This window comes from Lissotriton vulgaris, unplaced genomic scaffold (genome assembly GCF_964263255.1).
Source record: "Lissotriton vulgaris unplaced genomic scaffold, aLisVul1.2 SCAFFOLD_1224, whole genome shotgun sequence".
Classification (NCBI taxonomy): Eukaryota; Metazoa; Chordata; class Amphibia; order Caudata; family Salamandridae; genus Lissotriton; species Lissotriton vulgaris.
In genome coordinates, this window is record NW_028242734.1 from 424,101 (window position 1) to 441,160 (window position 17,060).

The 17,060-nt window shown below is 46.0% G+C and overlaps 1 protein-coding gene across 1 annotated transcript in view; it reads left to right on the forward strand.

Moving 5' to 3' along the window:
• The window catches only part of LOC147668858 (unconventional myosin-XVIIIb-like), a gene marked incomplete at its 3' end in the record, with an annotated part of 694,293 nt that overhangs the window by 416,822 nt on the left and 260,411 nt on the right, over window positions 1–17,060 (forward strand). Inside the window, exon 18 of the mRNA XM_086948392.1 lies at window positions 2,695–2,805. Coding sequence (XP_086804518.1) covers window positions 2,695–2,805 — 111 coding nt within the window. The remainder of the gene's footprint in view (window positions 1–2,694; window positions 2,806–17,060) is intronic.

Sequence of the window (17,060 nt, forward strand, 5' to 3'; positions counted from 1 at the left end):
GTGACTAAAAATGTATGGTATAAAGAAATACCATGAGTAGCGTAAATGGAAACATGTGTATGAGTCAAAGGCCAGTTAAACAGTCTTTTAGTTCCACTCAAGAAACAAACAAATTTGTCAGGAACAGCGTCAATTGTTGAAGTAGTAGTATGGTTACCAAAAAATTGTAGCGCCATTTCAGAAAGTTGATAGTAGGCAACAAGGGTGATTAGTGAAATCATTTCACTTCCATGTTGTAAGGCGATAAGTTCTACTGGATACTAGAAGTGTCTTGGTGCGGCGAGGCTTGCTTGAAGCTTTATTGTTCTGAGCATACACAAATAAACGTGGTTGGCAAATGCTCCGACTTAATTGTAATAAACAAACGTGGTTGGCAACAGCACTGAGCATGAATAACCATGCAGATCCAAAATGGAGGCACGCAGCCCGACAGAGAACCGGGTTGTTCTCGACACGTCCATGCATGTAGGCATCCGTGAGCAGCAGACTTGAGAAATGTGGAGGCAATGACATGAAGGACTGAAACATCGTAAAGTTGCCAGGACAACACAGAACAATAAGGTGAGCGTGTTCTGGTGATGGTCACGCAAACAGCAGGCAATTAAAATACCGCAGAGAGAAACAGCAACAGCCTGTGACTGCATGGCAGGCTCCTAACAGACTGCATCAGTCACGCGACTCTCACTGAAGTGTCATGGCTCGCCGCACCCATTCAAATGCCGCTGAGTGTAACAGCAGGCTTTAAAAAATAGTTAAAGAGTCACCAAAATACCAGAGTTTATACCAGAGGAGCGGTTTTGCCGCATATCAGATCAGGATACACAAGAAAATACCTCATTTGCAGCTCCCTTGCCAAGTACATGGAGCAATCTTCCATAGATTGGCCCTTCGATCTCATGGCAAACTCATGCTGCAACAGTCGCGAGGGTCATAAATAACGTTGACTTTCAAAGTTGTCTCCGCATTTTTAAATGCATTGCTAGACTCTGTTGAAGAATGAACATCAGGTGCAGGTGGATCAGTATTTTGATTTGTCAATCTTGAAAGTGAAGTGGTTAGCGCTGTATATTTTTCTTGAAGTAGACAACTATTGATGTAAGGAACGTGAAGCGCCCTGGGCCGGCTGTCCAGATGGTGGAGGACACTGGTGGGACTCGGAAGGGCGTTCTTTTCCATAGTTTTAAAGATGCTTTGCTTTAAGTATTTTCTTGAACATATAAAGTTCTGTAAAATTGTAAGTTTCCTCACCTTCCTTAGTCTTGTGGCCAAAGCACGCAGGATTTCTTCCAGATTGTCGCCAATGTTGAAGTGGTACAAGGTTGGATCCAATGATGACTAGAGGTAGCCAGGAAGTATAACACAGGTATAAGGTTTATTTGTTGGTTCAGTAGAAGTATATTAAAGGTCCCACCAGGAGCAGCATCTTTGCTTCTAAGCCCACTCTCTCCAACTGCCACTCTCACCACACAAGCAGGAACACCAACATTCCACTCTCTCTCATCAGGCATTCCAACATTCCACGCAGACATCACATTCATCCTGGCTGAGCAGCTAAGGAGAGGATGCACTTGAGGGAATTAAGGTACAACAAGTATCTTGTCCTATTTTCTCCCTTGCATGCTGAAAATGTTTTTCCCCCATTAGAAATGAATAAATACAAGTACCAGAATGCAAAGTAAAAAAAACAAGACTTATGGACTTAGATATTCCGGGAGCACCACCATTACCCAGCGGTGCTCCTGTCCAACCCCCCACCTAAACTTGTGGTTGATCCATTTTACTTTAAGTTGGGTGAAGCTCCTTATGTACAATGGCAGAGCTTCTGCTGGCTCTACCCATTATTAATATCTTTCCTCAAGGCCCATTTCCTTGAAGTTGTTAGATCGCAGTGACTTTTGATCCACTTCATTGAGGATAAGGCAACTGAATTAAATGCATGGCGGACTTGGGCAGTGAAATGCAGAAAGTCCCTGCACAGCCTAGTAATTTGCTTTTTGTTTAAAGAAAACATACTTCCTCTTTGGCAGTTTTTTCTCTCTAAACAAAATAGTTTGATCTGATGGTGCCCACTTGCCCAGCTTCAGTCCTAAGAAAGGAAGCTTTGGGGCAGCAGCTATGTTCACAGCACAGAGACCCCTGCCAGACAAGAAGGGGTCCCTAAATAGAGCAAACAGTCCTATGCAAGAGGGGCAGAGACCATGGCTTTTGTGCCCCTAGAAGAGCAGTGGATCAATTGCCAGGGTCTTAAAGAAACTTTTAATTACTGCTTCTTCCCAGTTTGATCACTTATAGTTGGGTCTCTAGCAGCCTAGCACCAAAGGCAATGGATTATACTGATGGTGACATGTTGAAGCAGTGGCAGTAGGACTGGGCACATTTATTTTTACAAATGTAGTACTGTGCCCTGCAGTAGAAGTGGACCATGCTATCCTTTACAAAACTTTGACCACCAACAATAAGTTGCTATCCAAAATAATCTCGGAGTGAATTGCTTATCTTATTAACCTACACTATCTGAAGGTGTGATAAATGCTGCACACAGTCAAACCCTCAGCTAATGTCAAAACATTGGATGCCAAAAGGTATCAAAAATCCTGGGGTATATCAGAGGCAAATTAATCTCCTACAATAATGTTTGATAATGCACCACAGTTACATTAACTTTTTTTATATCTTTTGTTTCTTCATTAATAGATGCGTATACGGTTTGAAATGGAAATAGAACGAATGAAGCAAATTCAGCAAAAAGAACTGGAAGACAAGGACGAGGAGCTAGAAGATGTCAGACAGTCATGCCAAAGAAGGGTAAGCCAATACAGAATGGGCTACATTGATAACATTTACTTTTGCGTGGGTTTTATGGTAGGGGGAGAAACGCAACTCAACAAAGTGAGTGAAGATATCTCTTTCCGAATTCAAACAAGGCATTGATGTTGGAAGATATTAAAGTCACCAGTGTAGCAATAATGGCATTGATGTTACTTTTTGAATTTCAAGTATTTCTCATCTCAACACATAGTTGTAGATACATTCATATTAAAAGCAGCCAGGCGTGTCTTAATCCTATATTTTCATCTTATTGTCAAGCCCCTGGGTTCTGATATGTTTATTGGTGGCTGTTATGTTATATGTTGATTTGTACAGCACACTTATCACCCGTGAGAGTATCCAGGTACTAGAGCAGGCATGTAGGTGTGCAGTCCCTGCGCTCTTTTTCGAAGAGCCAGGTCATCAGCCACTTCCAGAACTCAAGGAGTAAGGAAGATGAGGGATGTCTTTCCATGTTTTGGGTGTTATGTAAGAGAAAGCGTGATCTTTTACTCTGCTTTTGCTGATGCTCAAAAAGTTTGAATTGGCTGTGCTTGTGATTGGGGGGTGCAGCATGGAGCATTAGTCTTACAGCTCTGTTTTGGATGGTCTGCAGTCTGTGTAAGAGTTGTTTGGAGATTCCAACGTAGAATGGGTTACCATAGTCCTGCCTGCTAGTGATGAATGCTTGCGTGACGGTCTATCTGGTGTTCTGTGGCAACCTCTTGAATTTCTTTCATAGCAGGCATAAAATGTGGAAGCAGCAGATGCTCAATACATTGACTTGTGCTGTCATGTTGAGCTTGTCATCTAGGATGATCTCCAGGTTTTTTGCATGGTTGGGGTGGTGGTGTTGGTCCTAGCTCTGACGGCCACCCATGGGGAGGTGTTAGTTTCGAAGACCAGAACTTCCGCCTTGCCAGAGTTGAGCTTCAGGCAGTTGGTTCACATACCCTCTGCTATCATGGTCATGCAGTTGGTGAAGCTGATTCTGGTGATGTTTGTCTTGTACGTCAGGGAGAGGATGAGTTGGGTGTCATCCGCATAGGAGATTATGGTGATGCCTTGGGATTAAATGCTATTGGCGAGTGGTATCATGAATATGTTGAATAGGGTGAGGCTGTGGGACAATCCCTGGAGGACTCTGCAGATCAGGTTTTTAGTCTCTGATGTGAAAGGAGGCAATGTGACCGTTTGGGTTCTTCCTGTGAGGAAGGAGCAGATCCAGTTGAGTGTGGATCCTTGGATTCCTATCATGTGAAATCTTCTGATGATCGTGCTGTGAGAGACAGTGTTGAAATCCACAGAGAGGTGAAGCAGGATGAGGGCTGCTGTTTCGCCTTGGTCCAGGATGGTCATGATGTGATAGAAGGCCAGAATGAGTGCTGTTTTAGTGCTCTGGTACTTCCTGAATCTTGTTTGGGTGTTGTGTAGCAGGTGGCAATGCTCAAGGTGGATTGAGAGTTGTTTGTTGATGGCTTTCTCAATCACTTTGGCTGCAAAAAGATTGGTTGCTCAGTTGGTTTGGGTTGACTGAGAGTTTCTTGAGGAGGGTGTTGACTTATGCTTGTTTCCAATATTCGGAGAATGTAAGAGACGTGATCAAGGTGTTGATGATGTGGGTTAGATTGGTGCTGATTGGTGATGTTCCCAAGTTGTAGATATGGTGGGGGCATGGGTCCGTTGGATCCCCTCTGTGGATGGTACTTATGATTGTTGCTGTGTCGTCTGTGGTGAGGGTTGTCTAGTCGATTAGGTGGTTGCCATGGTTGATGATGAGTTTTTTAGGGTCGGGTTGCTTAGCGAAGTTCCTGTAGATGTTTGCAACTCGCGTTTGAAGACGTTTGATAGGTCATTGCAGAGTTGTTGAGAGAAGGCAATTTTGATGGAGGGTGAAAGTGAGCTGAAGTGCTTGACAGTCAATCAGATCTCCTTGCAGCTGTTGAAACTTCCATCAATTCATTCGTCTAGCACTCTTTTCTTGGCGTCTCTTAGAAGCAGGTGGTAGCAACTGAGTGCAGACTTGTAGGTGGTTCTATCAAAGGTCTCATGGCTGGGTGTCCATTTCCTTTCTGGCTGTTTACAGTGCTGTTTTGTGTCTCGGAGGTCCTCTGCCTGCCAGTTGGCCTGCCTGTTGCATCTTCTTTGCTCGATGGATTTGATGGGTGCAAGGGAGTAGGCTATGTTCTCAATTCAGTCATTGAAGTTGGTCATGTCCTTGTCATGGTTGTCTGTGGGATTTGGTTGACCCATGCTGTGACTTGGTATGCTGATTCTGGTGGGAGTGTTGACTTGTGGTGTGTCGATTTGGAAGTGGTTGAGGGAGTGGTCAGTCCATGTGAGTGGTGAGGTAGTGTTGTATTTGATGCTGTTGTTGGGGGTGAAACTGGAGTCCAATGTGTGTTGGTTCTAAATTGAGGTGCATGAGTCCAATGTTGCCCAGGCTTTCAAGGAGAGCTGTGGATTAGGGACCAGTTCTGTCTTCCAAGTGGAAGTTGAGTTCACCCATGAGTATGTAGGCTCTGGAGTTAATGGTGAGCATGGCGTCAAAGTCAGTGATGAGGTTGTTGAAGGTGGCTTTTGTTCCAGATGGACGGTAGGTGAGGGTTCCATTCAGCAGAAGGAGCAGGGAAGGAGCAGGTAAGGAGCAGGGAGGGAGAAGGGAAAATGGTCAGGAGGAGGAAGGGGACTGTGGGGAGTGCAACAGAGACGACCTGCAAAAGGAAAAGAGGCACAAAAGCAAAGAAAGAAGGTCTGAATGGGGGAAAGGCGCAACTGCTAAAACTACCTGTGAGTTATCTCAGAGGGGTGAAAAGGGGTGAGGCGCAGTGTGAAAAGAGTCAAAAGCAGCTCTGAGATGGCAGAAACAACAGAGGCAAAAAAGCAGGTGCAAGGCAAAGAGTCAAAAGAGGCACAAACAGGGCAGAGAAAACAGGAGCAAAAATCAGGTGAAAGGCAAAGAGTAAAAATATTCAAGAGGGTGAAAAGAGTATTGGAGAGGCAAAGAAAACAGGAGAGGAGTGAGAGGAGAGGAGTCAAACGTGAGACACGAGAGAGGAGGAGCAGAAGGAAAAATAGCTTGGCAGATGCTGAAAGCAGGAGAGAGAGAAGACACGGAACTGAAGAGAGAGCAAGGTGGGAGCCTCAAGGCAAAAAGAAGCCAGGCCAGAAAGGTCCTTGACCAGCTAGAGGACCAGTCACAGATAAGTGGGTGGGGGCTGGGCATAGACACCTGTCCATGTTGCTGGGTTATACGAGAAACAAGCATTGTGCAAGACCACTGATTCATTGTCAGTGAAATTGCTCTCCCACCCTCACAGCTACACCATTAAGTGAGGCCTGCCCCTGCTCCTGCACTCGCGAGTGTTTGTGATCGAGGCCCTCCTCCACCCGCAGGTTTCCCTGCACCTCATCCCTAGTGGTCCAGTGGACCTCTGTCTCCTTCCTCTCGCTCTGCTCTTTCACTCGTTTTCACTCATTTTCAGCCTTCTTCTATTTTTCAACTTTCTGCACTTTTCTGCATCTCTGCACTTCTGTGCCTTAATCCTGGTTATTTTCCCCCTTTACTTTATATCCTTTACCCCTTATTTCCTGACCGCTGCTTCCCCCTTAGCCCCTCCCCCAGCGCAACCGGCCCAATCCAGCTCCCTTCCCCGCTCCCGCCTCCCAGCTGTCCAGCCCTCCCCGCCCCCCTACTTAATGGCGGCCACTACAGGGACAGGCGAGCAAGACCACTGACTCATTATCAGTGAAATTGCTCTCCCACCCTCGCAGCTACACCATTGAGTGAGGCCTGCCCCTGCACTCTCGAGTGTTGATGATAGAGGCCCTCCTCCACCCACAGGTTTCCCTGCGCCTCATCCCTGGTGGTCCAGTGGACCTCTGTCTCCTTCCACTTGCTCTGCTCTTTCACTTGTTTTCACTCGTTTTTCTGCCTTCTTCTATTTTTCACCTTTGCCTTATTTCTGATTATTTATCCCCTTTACTTTATCTCATTTATCCCTATTTCCCCACCGCTGCTGCCATGCAGCCCCTCCCCCCAGCACGACCGGCCAATCAAGCTCCCCTCCACGGTCCTGCCTCTCAGCTGGCCAGCCCTCCCTGACCCCTACTTCATAGCGGCCGCTGCGGGGACAGGCGAGCAAGACCACTGACTGATTGGTTAGTGAAATTGCTCTCCTACCCTCGCAGCTCCACCATTAAGTGAAGCCTGCCCCTGCCCCAGCACTCTCAAGTGTTGGTGATCGAGGACCTCCTCCACCCACAGGTTTCCCTGTGGCTCATCCCTGGTGGCCCAGTGGACCTCTGTCTCCTTCCTCTCCCTCTGCCCTTTCACTCTTTTTCACTTGTTTTTTTCTGCCCTCTTCTATTTTTCACCTTTCTGCACTTTTCCTGCATCTATGCTCTTCCGTGCCTTATTTATGCTTATTTTCCCCCTTCCTTTATCTCCTTTGTCCCTTATTTCCCTGCCGCTGTTGCCCCCGCGGCCCCTCTCCCCAGCGCGACCGGCCTAATCCAGCTCCCCTCCTGCCCCCCAGCTGTCCAGCCCTCCCCGACCCCTACTTAATGGCGGCCGCGCGTAGCGGGCGCACCTAAGGCACGCGCATCTGTGCTTGTCTGCGACCCGACAGCGACAAGTGCCAGGAACCCTGGTCCTCCGTCCCGCCAACTCTACGACCCAGTGGCACTCCACGCACTCAACCCAGGCTGTATGCTATCATCACCAGCCGACACCCGACAGCCGACAGTGGACCCTTCAGCTGTGACCGCTGCCGGCACTCCTGCAGCACCGCCAAGTACACAGACCCAGCGCAACCCGCCTGCAAGAACACAACCAAACCAAAGACCCTGCAATACATCCTCCTCAACGTTATCCCTCCACAAACACGCCACCGAAACCTGGGACCACCTTAACAGCACCAGCCCGGATGTAGCGTTCTTCAGCGAAGCCTGGACCAACCCCACCTTGTGACCGGATATCGCCATCGCCATCCCCGAAGGATACATGATCTCCAGGAAAGACCGCTTCACCCACCCGGGAGGAGGAATTGCCATCGTCCACATATCCAGCCTCCGCCTGAGCACACTCCCCAACAAGCCCACAGTACTGCTGGAACACCTTCACTTCAAGATACTGGCCAGCCCCACCGCCACCCTCCGTGGAACCCTCATCTACCAACCCCCTGGACCCCGCTGCCTTTCGGCGACTCCATCACGAACATCATCTGCCAGCAGGCCATTGCATCGACCAACTACATCCTGCTGCGAGACCTCAACTTCTACCTCGACAACCAACTGGACCCCAACACCAGATCTCTCCTGGACAATCTCCACAACATTGGACTACGCCAGATCGTGACCGAGCCCACGCACTCAGCAGGACACACCCTTGACCCGCTCTTCACTTAAGGAAACTCCATCATCTTCAACAATACCACCGAACTCCCATGGACCGACCATCGCTGCGTTCACTTTACCTTAAGAACACCCACCATCCACAGAAGCCAGCACCTGCTCCCACGGGCCATGACCAAATTCACCGATGACCAGCTCACCTCCTCACTCAACAATTCCACCGCTACCATTGCGGAACACGATGATCCCAACGCAGCAGCCTGAACCCCACAAAGATGGATCTCGGACAGCGCCAACACCCTGGCCCCCCTAAAAAAAAACAACAATACCTGCGCCAAAAAAGCTAGATGGTTTACCACCGAACTCCGAGAGTCCAGACATACTTGCCGCTGCCTCGAAAAGGCCTGGAGGAACACCAAATCCACAGAAGCCCACAACAACTTCAAAGCCGCCACCAACGCTCACCATCAACTCATCAGAGAAATGAAGAAAATAGCGATTGAAGACAGAATCTCCACCCACGTGCACAACAAGGAACTCTTCAGCATCATCAAGGAGTTCGCCCAAGCCAACAGCGAGTCTACTGACATCCCTCCCTCACAAGACCTCTGCGACAAACTGAACACCACAAAAAAAAAAGCAAAAAAAAAAAAGCAGTCTTCCAATGGATGGACTCCAATCACTTGCGCTGTAACTCGAACAAAACCGAGATTCTTCCCATCGGAAAAAATGCATCCTTCTGCCCTGCCCTGTGGTGGCCGGACAACTCTGCTGCCCCCCCCCAAACCGTCTCATCAGCCAGGAACCTCGGTGTCCTCTTCCACTCCGAGCTATCCTTCGACCTCCACGCCTCGAATGCGGCAGGTAAATGCTTCGGCATAATCAAGTCATTAAGGAAATTCTTCGACTTCCTCCCGCTCGAATCGAGAAAAACGGTAGCGGTAGCCCTCATTCTGTCCCGTGTTGACTACTGCAACGGACTCATGGCAGGGACCAAAAAATCTACCCTCGCCAAATTACAAAGTGTCTTGCACACTGCCGCCCGGCTTGTCCTGAAACTTCCACGAAAATCTTCCATCTCTGCAGCCCTTAAGTCCCTGCACTGGCTCCCCCTACACAAGAGAATCCTCTTTAAAATTCTCATCGTAGCTTTCCGAGCCTTCAACAAAACCGGTCCTTCCTACCTAACTAAGCGCTTCCCCCATTATACTCCGTGCCGCTCCCTTAGATCTGCACAAGACAATCTCATGACCGTGTCTAAATTCAACCTGAAATCCAAAGGCGGCAAAACCCTGAGCAACTTAGCCATTAAAGCCTGGAATAGTATGCCAAGACATCTCAGGTTTCAAACAGCTGAGAAACCATTCTGGAAGCAGCTCAAAACCTGGATCTTCACGCTCCCCGACGACTGGTCCAAAGCTGCCATTTAGCATCCCCCTCTCCACTCTGTGACTGGAATCAGGATCTTCAGCGCCATGATGCTCCTTCCGGAGCGACCGCTTGCGCTTTATAAATAACACTCCAAATATCCAAAATCCAAATATCCAAAATCAAAAGCATCTATGACAACTTCGACGAAGACAACCAACACACTGAACCCTCACCAACCACCCCCAACGCCCGGAAACCAGCGATTGACAACTGGACAGCCCTCACCACCGAAGACACACTGAAGACAATGAAAGCAATCTACTCAGGGGCCCCCACGGACCCCGACCCCCACCACATCGTCAACAGAGCCGCAAACACCATTGCACCCCTGCTCCGCCACACCATCAACCGCTCCCTGACGACCGCCTCTTTCCCTGACGACTGGAAACCGCTGAGGTCAACCCCTTCCTGAAGAAACCCTTGGCGGACCCCACCGAACTCAAAAACTACAGACCCATCTCCCTGCTCCCATTCCCAGCGAAAGTCATCAAGAAAGCCATCAACAGCCAACTCGTCATATTCATTGAAGAACACAACGTCCTCGAATCCTCCCAGTCCAGCTTCAGAAAAAAACACAACACGGAAACTGCCCTCCTTTCCACAACAGATGACATCCGCACCCTACTGGTCAAAGAAGAGACAGTAGCCCTCATACTCCTCGACCTCTCAGCGGCATTCGGCACAGTCCCCCACCGCATCCTAATATGCAGACTCTATGGCGCAGGAATCCAGGACAAGGCCCTCAACTGGATCCTCTCCTTCCTCTCAGGCAGGACGCAGAGGGTCAGACTCTCCCCATGCCTCTCGGACCCTACACCTACCATCAGGGGAGTCCTCCAGGGCTACTCCCTCAGCCCAACGCTTTTCAATGTCTACATGGCTCCACTCACTCCCATTGTCAGAACCTGCGGACTCAACATTGTGTCATATGCAGACGACACCCACTTCATCCTCTCTCTATCCAATGAGCCCAACAACTCCAGACACAACTTTCCAGAAGGCATGGAAGCCGTTGCCAAATGGTTGAAAAACAGCTGCCTACAACTGAACACCAACAAACAGAAGTACTCATCATGGGACCAAACCCTGATGACTGGAGCAACACCTGGTGGCTAGGCAGGGGCGGATTTTGCGGATGGGCAATCCGCGAATTTGCGGATTTGCGAATTTGCGGATTGCGAAAATCCGCAAAATCCGCAAATCCTCGCAGATTTTTTTTTTTTGTGTTCGCACGGGTTTCTGCAAGTTCGCAAGGGTTTTGTACAATTTCGCAAATTGTGAAATTGTACAAAACGCTCGCGAACTTGCAGAAACCCGTGCGAACACAATGTGCCTACTCATGTATGTGCCTCTTGTGTGTATAAAAGGTCAGAGAAAGATCAGTTCAGCAGATGAAGAGAAAGAAGCTCCTGGTCACAGGAACAGCACGGGTATTGCGCTCGTGAAAGTCAAGGATGCAAAGTCTATCCAGCATCACAGCTGATTTTCCACGGTAGATTTGGGAAGAAGGCACACCTGTCCAGCCTCGACGACGCTCACGATTGTTTTTGGGCTAATGAATGAGTCACTGAATTTGAGCATCAACTAGTTCGAGCGACCATGTGTGTGTTACTATGCAATCGCCCCGAAGGGCGCAGGGGTCCCTTCAGTGAGCTGTAACTATTTTACAATGGCGCCAGCAAGCTGCCAGCGCCGTTGTAAAATAGTTACAAAGTTAGCTTGCACAGGAAGCACTTAGATAAAATAAAGCACCACCTGCTTCGTTTTATCTAGTGGTTCCTGTGCAAGCTAACTTTGTAACTATTTTACAACGGCGCTGGCAGCTTGCTGGCGCCATTGTAAAATAGTTACGTGAGTGGGGGTTCAACTTTTGAACCCGTTACGTCCGTGGATTTTTTTTTTGCGGATTTTGCGGGAAATTCGCAAAATTCGCAGATTGCGGATTTCCCAAAAATCCGCAAAATCCGCGGGCGTAACGGATTTCCCGCTCATGCCTGCTGGTGGCCCCCTGCCCTCAGAAACCCGCCAACCCCCATGGACCACACACGCAATCTGGGAATCATCCTGGACTCCGAGCTCAAAATGGACCGCCAAATCAACCCCGTCTCTTCTTCCTGCTTCCACATCCTCCGCCTCCTTCATAAGACATTCAAATGGATCCCTCTTGAACACCGAAAGACCGTCACTCACGCCCTGATCACCAGCAGACTCGACTATGGCAACGCACTCTACACCGGAATAAACCAAAACCTCACCTGCAAGCTACAGAACATCCAGAACGCCGCTGCAAAACTAGTCCTCAAGCTGCCAAAACACTGCCACATCTCCCAGCACCAGTGCACACTCCACTGGCTCCCACACACTCAAGGCCCTCCAGGGCACCGGACCAACATACCTGAACAGCCGACTCAAACTCCACGCACCCCAAAGAACATTAAGATGAGCCCAGCTTTCCTATGCCGTGGACCCCCACACCAGAAAGACGAGATCGGGAGGTTGCTCCTTCTCCTTCCTCACAGCCAAGACATGAAATGCCCTTCCGCTCTACCTCAGACAGACAACATCGCTCCCCATCTTCGCAAGAAACCTCAAGACCTGGCTCTTCAACACCCCCCTCCTTGATGGAATGGAGCCTGCAACCCCCCCCACACACACACACCACCCCTAGCGCCTTGAGACCCTTACGGGTGAGTAGTTGTGCTTCAACAAACACCTGATTGATTGATTGACTGAACTTCATTTCTAACACACGATTCAAGCAGTGAGTTTTAAAAATATTTTGGGAAGGTAAATGGAACTCTCAGAAGGTGTACCTCATTGGCTTATTGCTCTTCAGCATTTCACTACATCTGTTAAGGTGTCTTTGGTGGCAACACTGATTCAGAGGCAGATCTTTAGAGGTGAAAGAGACTGAGGTTCATGCTCTCTCTTACACCATTAGGGAGGCATTTATGGTGGGTTTCAATGTCGTACCTGGTCCTCCTAACACAAGGGCATCTCTAACGGTGTCACTGTCATCAATAGTTAGGGGCAGACATAAGATGTCTACCCTATACCATGAAATGGCTATTGTTTGGAATGTGATGATAAACTGCTTGCATATGATGTCTAATCTATCTTAATTGGTATTCTCACTAAGAAGGAAGAAAGTGAGCTGGTTATGTGCTCTGGCTGTAACATGACTGGGCGTCTGTGACTATAAGTCCTGTATGCATAAATGTTGTGAAGCATCATTGTGAGAATGTAGACATGTGGTAGACAGGCCTCATGTCCAAGGAGGTTGCAATACATGCACATTGTGGATGGTTATGCAATGGTAGTTACAACCTATTTGACATGAGGTGTGAGGATCCTCATGTCTTGACCCTTCGTAGAGGTCTTGTGACTGCTATGTATTGTCTTTGTGTATATACATGAGTGTTGGTGTGTTTAACAGGTTTTTGTTGGGTGAATGGGTAAGCCAGACATGTTGGAAATTGAATAATTGTGAACGATTTTCCCTGTACATTTTGTTAATGGAATGGCTATTCTTTGTATAGTTCTTTGTAAGAAATGAAGATATAGCATTTTGTGTATTCCCATGCCCTGTATGTTTGAACTGCTGTCTGGGATGCTGAGAGTGGAAAGCAGAGAGTGAATGATATAATAGAATGTTTGTGTGTGGTCTGCAGTGAAAGCTAGACGATAGGGACAGTTGAAGGGATTATGGGGCCCTAGGAGGATCTGCCTGCTCTTGCTGTAACTAAGGGCGTAACATGAACTAAAGAACTTAACTCCTTTCTGAATAGCTCCAGAGTCCAGACTCTTGTATGAAGGCTCTGTCCTCAGACTACAACAGTAAGAGTAGTTGCAGATGCATCCGTGATAGATAACTTGAACAATGCTCTTTTCAGTATTATGGCTTTTCCCAGTGAGTAACACTCTTTTGCCCCTCTTTTTTAAAATGATTACATTATGTTAGAACAAGGATGTTGTAAATGCTACAGGGATATAATATCACCTATTTATTTTGATTTGTTTTCCTGATGTCTTGCTTTGTATTTTTCACATTTCCTTCATTTCTTATTTATGTCTTTGTTTTCACTATTTAGTAGGCCTGGGATTAAATTTTTTGTTTTGCCAAGTTTGCCAAAGAGGCAGCCTTGTGTAATTTCTCAAATTTCATGTTACTTGTTAGGCAATATTCCTCAGATGAATCCATTACACCCTGCCATGCAATTTCAAGTCTGTAATACTCACCGGAAGTACAGAACGCGAGCCTCAGTTGTTTGCCGCACTTGTGTTGCTAGCGGTTATTTTTTTCTGCATAGAATGCATTCTTGCATCAAAACTGAACAACAGAAGGCATTTCTCTAAAAAATATAGGCCCGATGTAGGTAAATCAGATTTACCGCTTCATAAATTCCGAATTTTACCAATTCGGTATTCATGAATCGGTAAAACTGATGTAGGTATTCATTCGGTAAAAAATACCGAATCGGTATGATTCGGTATTTACAGATTCTGTAATTACAGAATCGGTATTTGCCATTGATTCCTATGGGCCTTGAAGCCCATAGGAATCAATGGCAAATACTGATTCGGTAATTACAGAATCTGTAAAAATACTGAATTGCCAAGGGGGACATGGTGTCACTTTGACACCCTGTAGCACCCCAGTTTTTGGCTTGTGTGCAATGTGGCACACATACATGCCCTAAGGGCATGTATGTGTGCCACATTGCACAGGTGTACATGCACAGATGTGCATGTACACAGAAATTCGTGATTTATCATGCAACAGTATTACATGGTAAATAACGAATTTCTAAGGGCCTGTGGCACTGTAAACTGTGCCACCTACATTTGGAATTACAGAATCGGTATATTTACCGATTCTGTAATTTTCAGCCCCCTACATAGCAAAACCAAAATACCGGTCGGCAACGGCCGAAATCGGGCTCCTACATCTGGCCCTTAGTGCTAAATGCACAGTCTGCATTTCCTGTAATTATACATATTTGTTCCAAAATGTTGCATCATTTCGCAAGAGAAAATCACATGAATTTTACACACCCTTACAATTTAATACTGGACTTTTTCCTTTACTTTAAAATTGTGTTCTACCTCTCCTTTTGGAATACTGTTCTGTTTGTGATCCATCCAAGCACATACTTAACCAAACCTGATTCATACTTAAGAACACATTCAATATGGACCCCTTCTTCCAGGTCCCTTGCAATGGAAGATTCTAGGTGCCTGAGGAATAAAATTAGTTAGGATCAACTACAGTTTACTGATTACAGTTTAACCCAAAGTGCAATATCCAATTATACCTGTAACAGAATTTTTGAGAATCATACGTCACATGTCTCATTCATTTTAATTGTCAAACAATAGAAAGTTGGCAGCTACACCCATTTCTTTCCTTTGGTCCACACAGTAAAACGTTCTTGAATTCCTCTTGTCTCCCTATTTCGTTAGGACAATAGACCTCCTTTTTGCTCATTAGAGCTTCTTCTCCATGCCAAAAGATATTCCTTTCGAGCCTTACTATCTCTTTCACAATGTTCCTTTCTTTGACCATGAGCTCATTTAACTTCCCCTGCAGAGGAGAGAAAAACATTGCATCCAAATCAAGCATTCATGTTAAAGTTAAACATTGCGAAATCCAAAAGTTAAAGGCCTTTGGTCAACTTTAGTACAGTAAGCATTTCAGAACACATTTCAATGCATAGATGTACAACACTATTCACATGTATACATTTCCCATTTACAAAATACACGAAGTGTATGATTTAAAAGAATACGCAGATATATAAAAACTGACAATATTAGTCAAACCGCACAAATGTAGATATATGTGAGAACTGAAACTTGTTGCTACATTAGGGAAAGATGTTAATATACAAGCTCATATAAATGTTGAGGTGACACAGTAGAAACATAAGGCCATACATAAACACATATGTGGCCTAATCAAACACAAAAGGGTGGAGCTAAAATTATGCTGCTCCACATATCAATTTTTCATTTTTTTCCTCTACTACCTAAATTGAATCACCATATTCCATATTTGCCTTGCTTTTCACAAATAATTTCTTCAAGTGATTCTGCCATTAATGTACATCTGTTTGCTATACATGTACACAGTCTATTGATTTTATTGTGCAGTTTACAGAGCAAAGTCATTGCTTTTGCATAATACAGGTTCCATTATTTATGATTCCTCTGGATAGTCTTGTCTTAATTGCTTTCTACAAATAGTGACATGAAAAAAATCAGTTCATTAAAACGAATAATGTGCGTCAAGGTTCCTCTGGCTTTAAATCATGTTTTTCTGTCCTGCTGCTCAAAAGAAGAATTTTTCAAATAATTGAAAATAGATTTTTTCATGCAGCAGTATCAAACAAAGAAAACACTAAGGTATAATGCCAAAAGCACTTATAAATAATGTAAGAACGAGCGGAAATTAGAAATAGGTGGCACAGCTGCAAAACAGTGAACTGCTAATGCAAATGTTTCAAGGGCATAAAAGTCTAAAGTTATATAAATGCAAATGTTACCTATTAATACCTCCTGAAAAGCTTCTTCAACAAAGAAGTTTACAAATGGCATTACAGCACAAAGATTGTTACAAAAATGAAAAATAATGAAAAAAAACAGAAAGTATGTATGCAAATCACATTGAACACATTTCAACAGCAGTAATGACCTAATGGTAGGATAACTCAATCGAAACCAGCTGCTTTATTTTATTTTTAGGTGTGGTCTAAAAACGCTTTCAATGTCTCACCAGCCTCATTTATTCTCAAAAATGAATGATAAAAATTTAACTATATGTGTATGCGGATACATACAAACAGCCCTCTTCATCCTTTGGTCTGTTTAACATTTTGCTTCCATCAATCAAAACACGGGGCAGTGGTTAAACCCACTTCAGTCATTGGCTTTCTCTTTTGTGATTGATGGCATTTTGCTTATGCACGTCAGACAAAAATTTAGTTTAATTTACTGACTGGGCTGGTGAATTAATCTCTGTTTGCTTTTACATTTCCTGTTCATTGTTGCAAATTGTTGAGTCATTTTTAGGTCGTGCCTGGGCCAGTGCTCAAGCGCTGCTCTGGCGATCTGTTGTAGGTAGAGTATGGAGGAGAACCCCTGCCCAGATTTTTCATTTGCTTGTGTCTTTGTCCTTCGTAAATGCTGGCGTTTGATTCCTTAATTGGCTTGTTAGTTCCTCCTTAGTGCAGCCATGTTGTCATTTGCATCCTCCAATGGCTACTGGCCCCTTTACTTGGTTGTTACACGGTACGTGTTCTTTTTCTTTTCCCCACTTCTACCACTGGTTCAGCACGGCACCGGCTTTCAAATGAACGACAACATGGGTGCATACAAACAATGGCGGCCGGGGCTTTTTTTCCTCCAGGCTCCAGCTTTTACAAAGCACTGCGGCACACATCTCCTAATTAGCTCCAGGCTCCAGC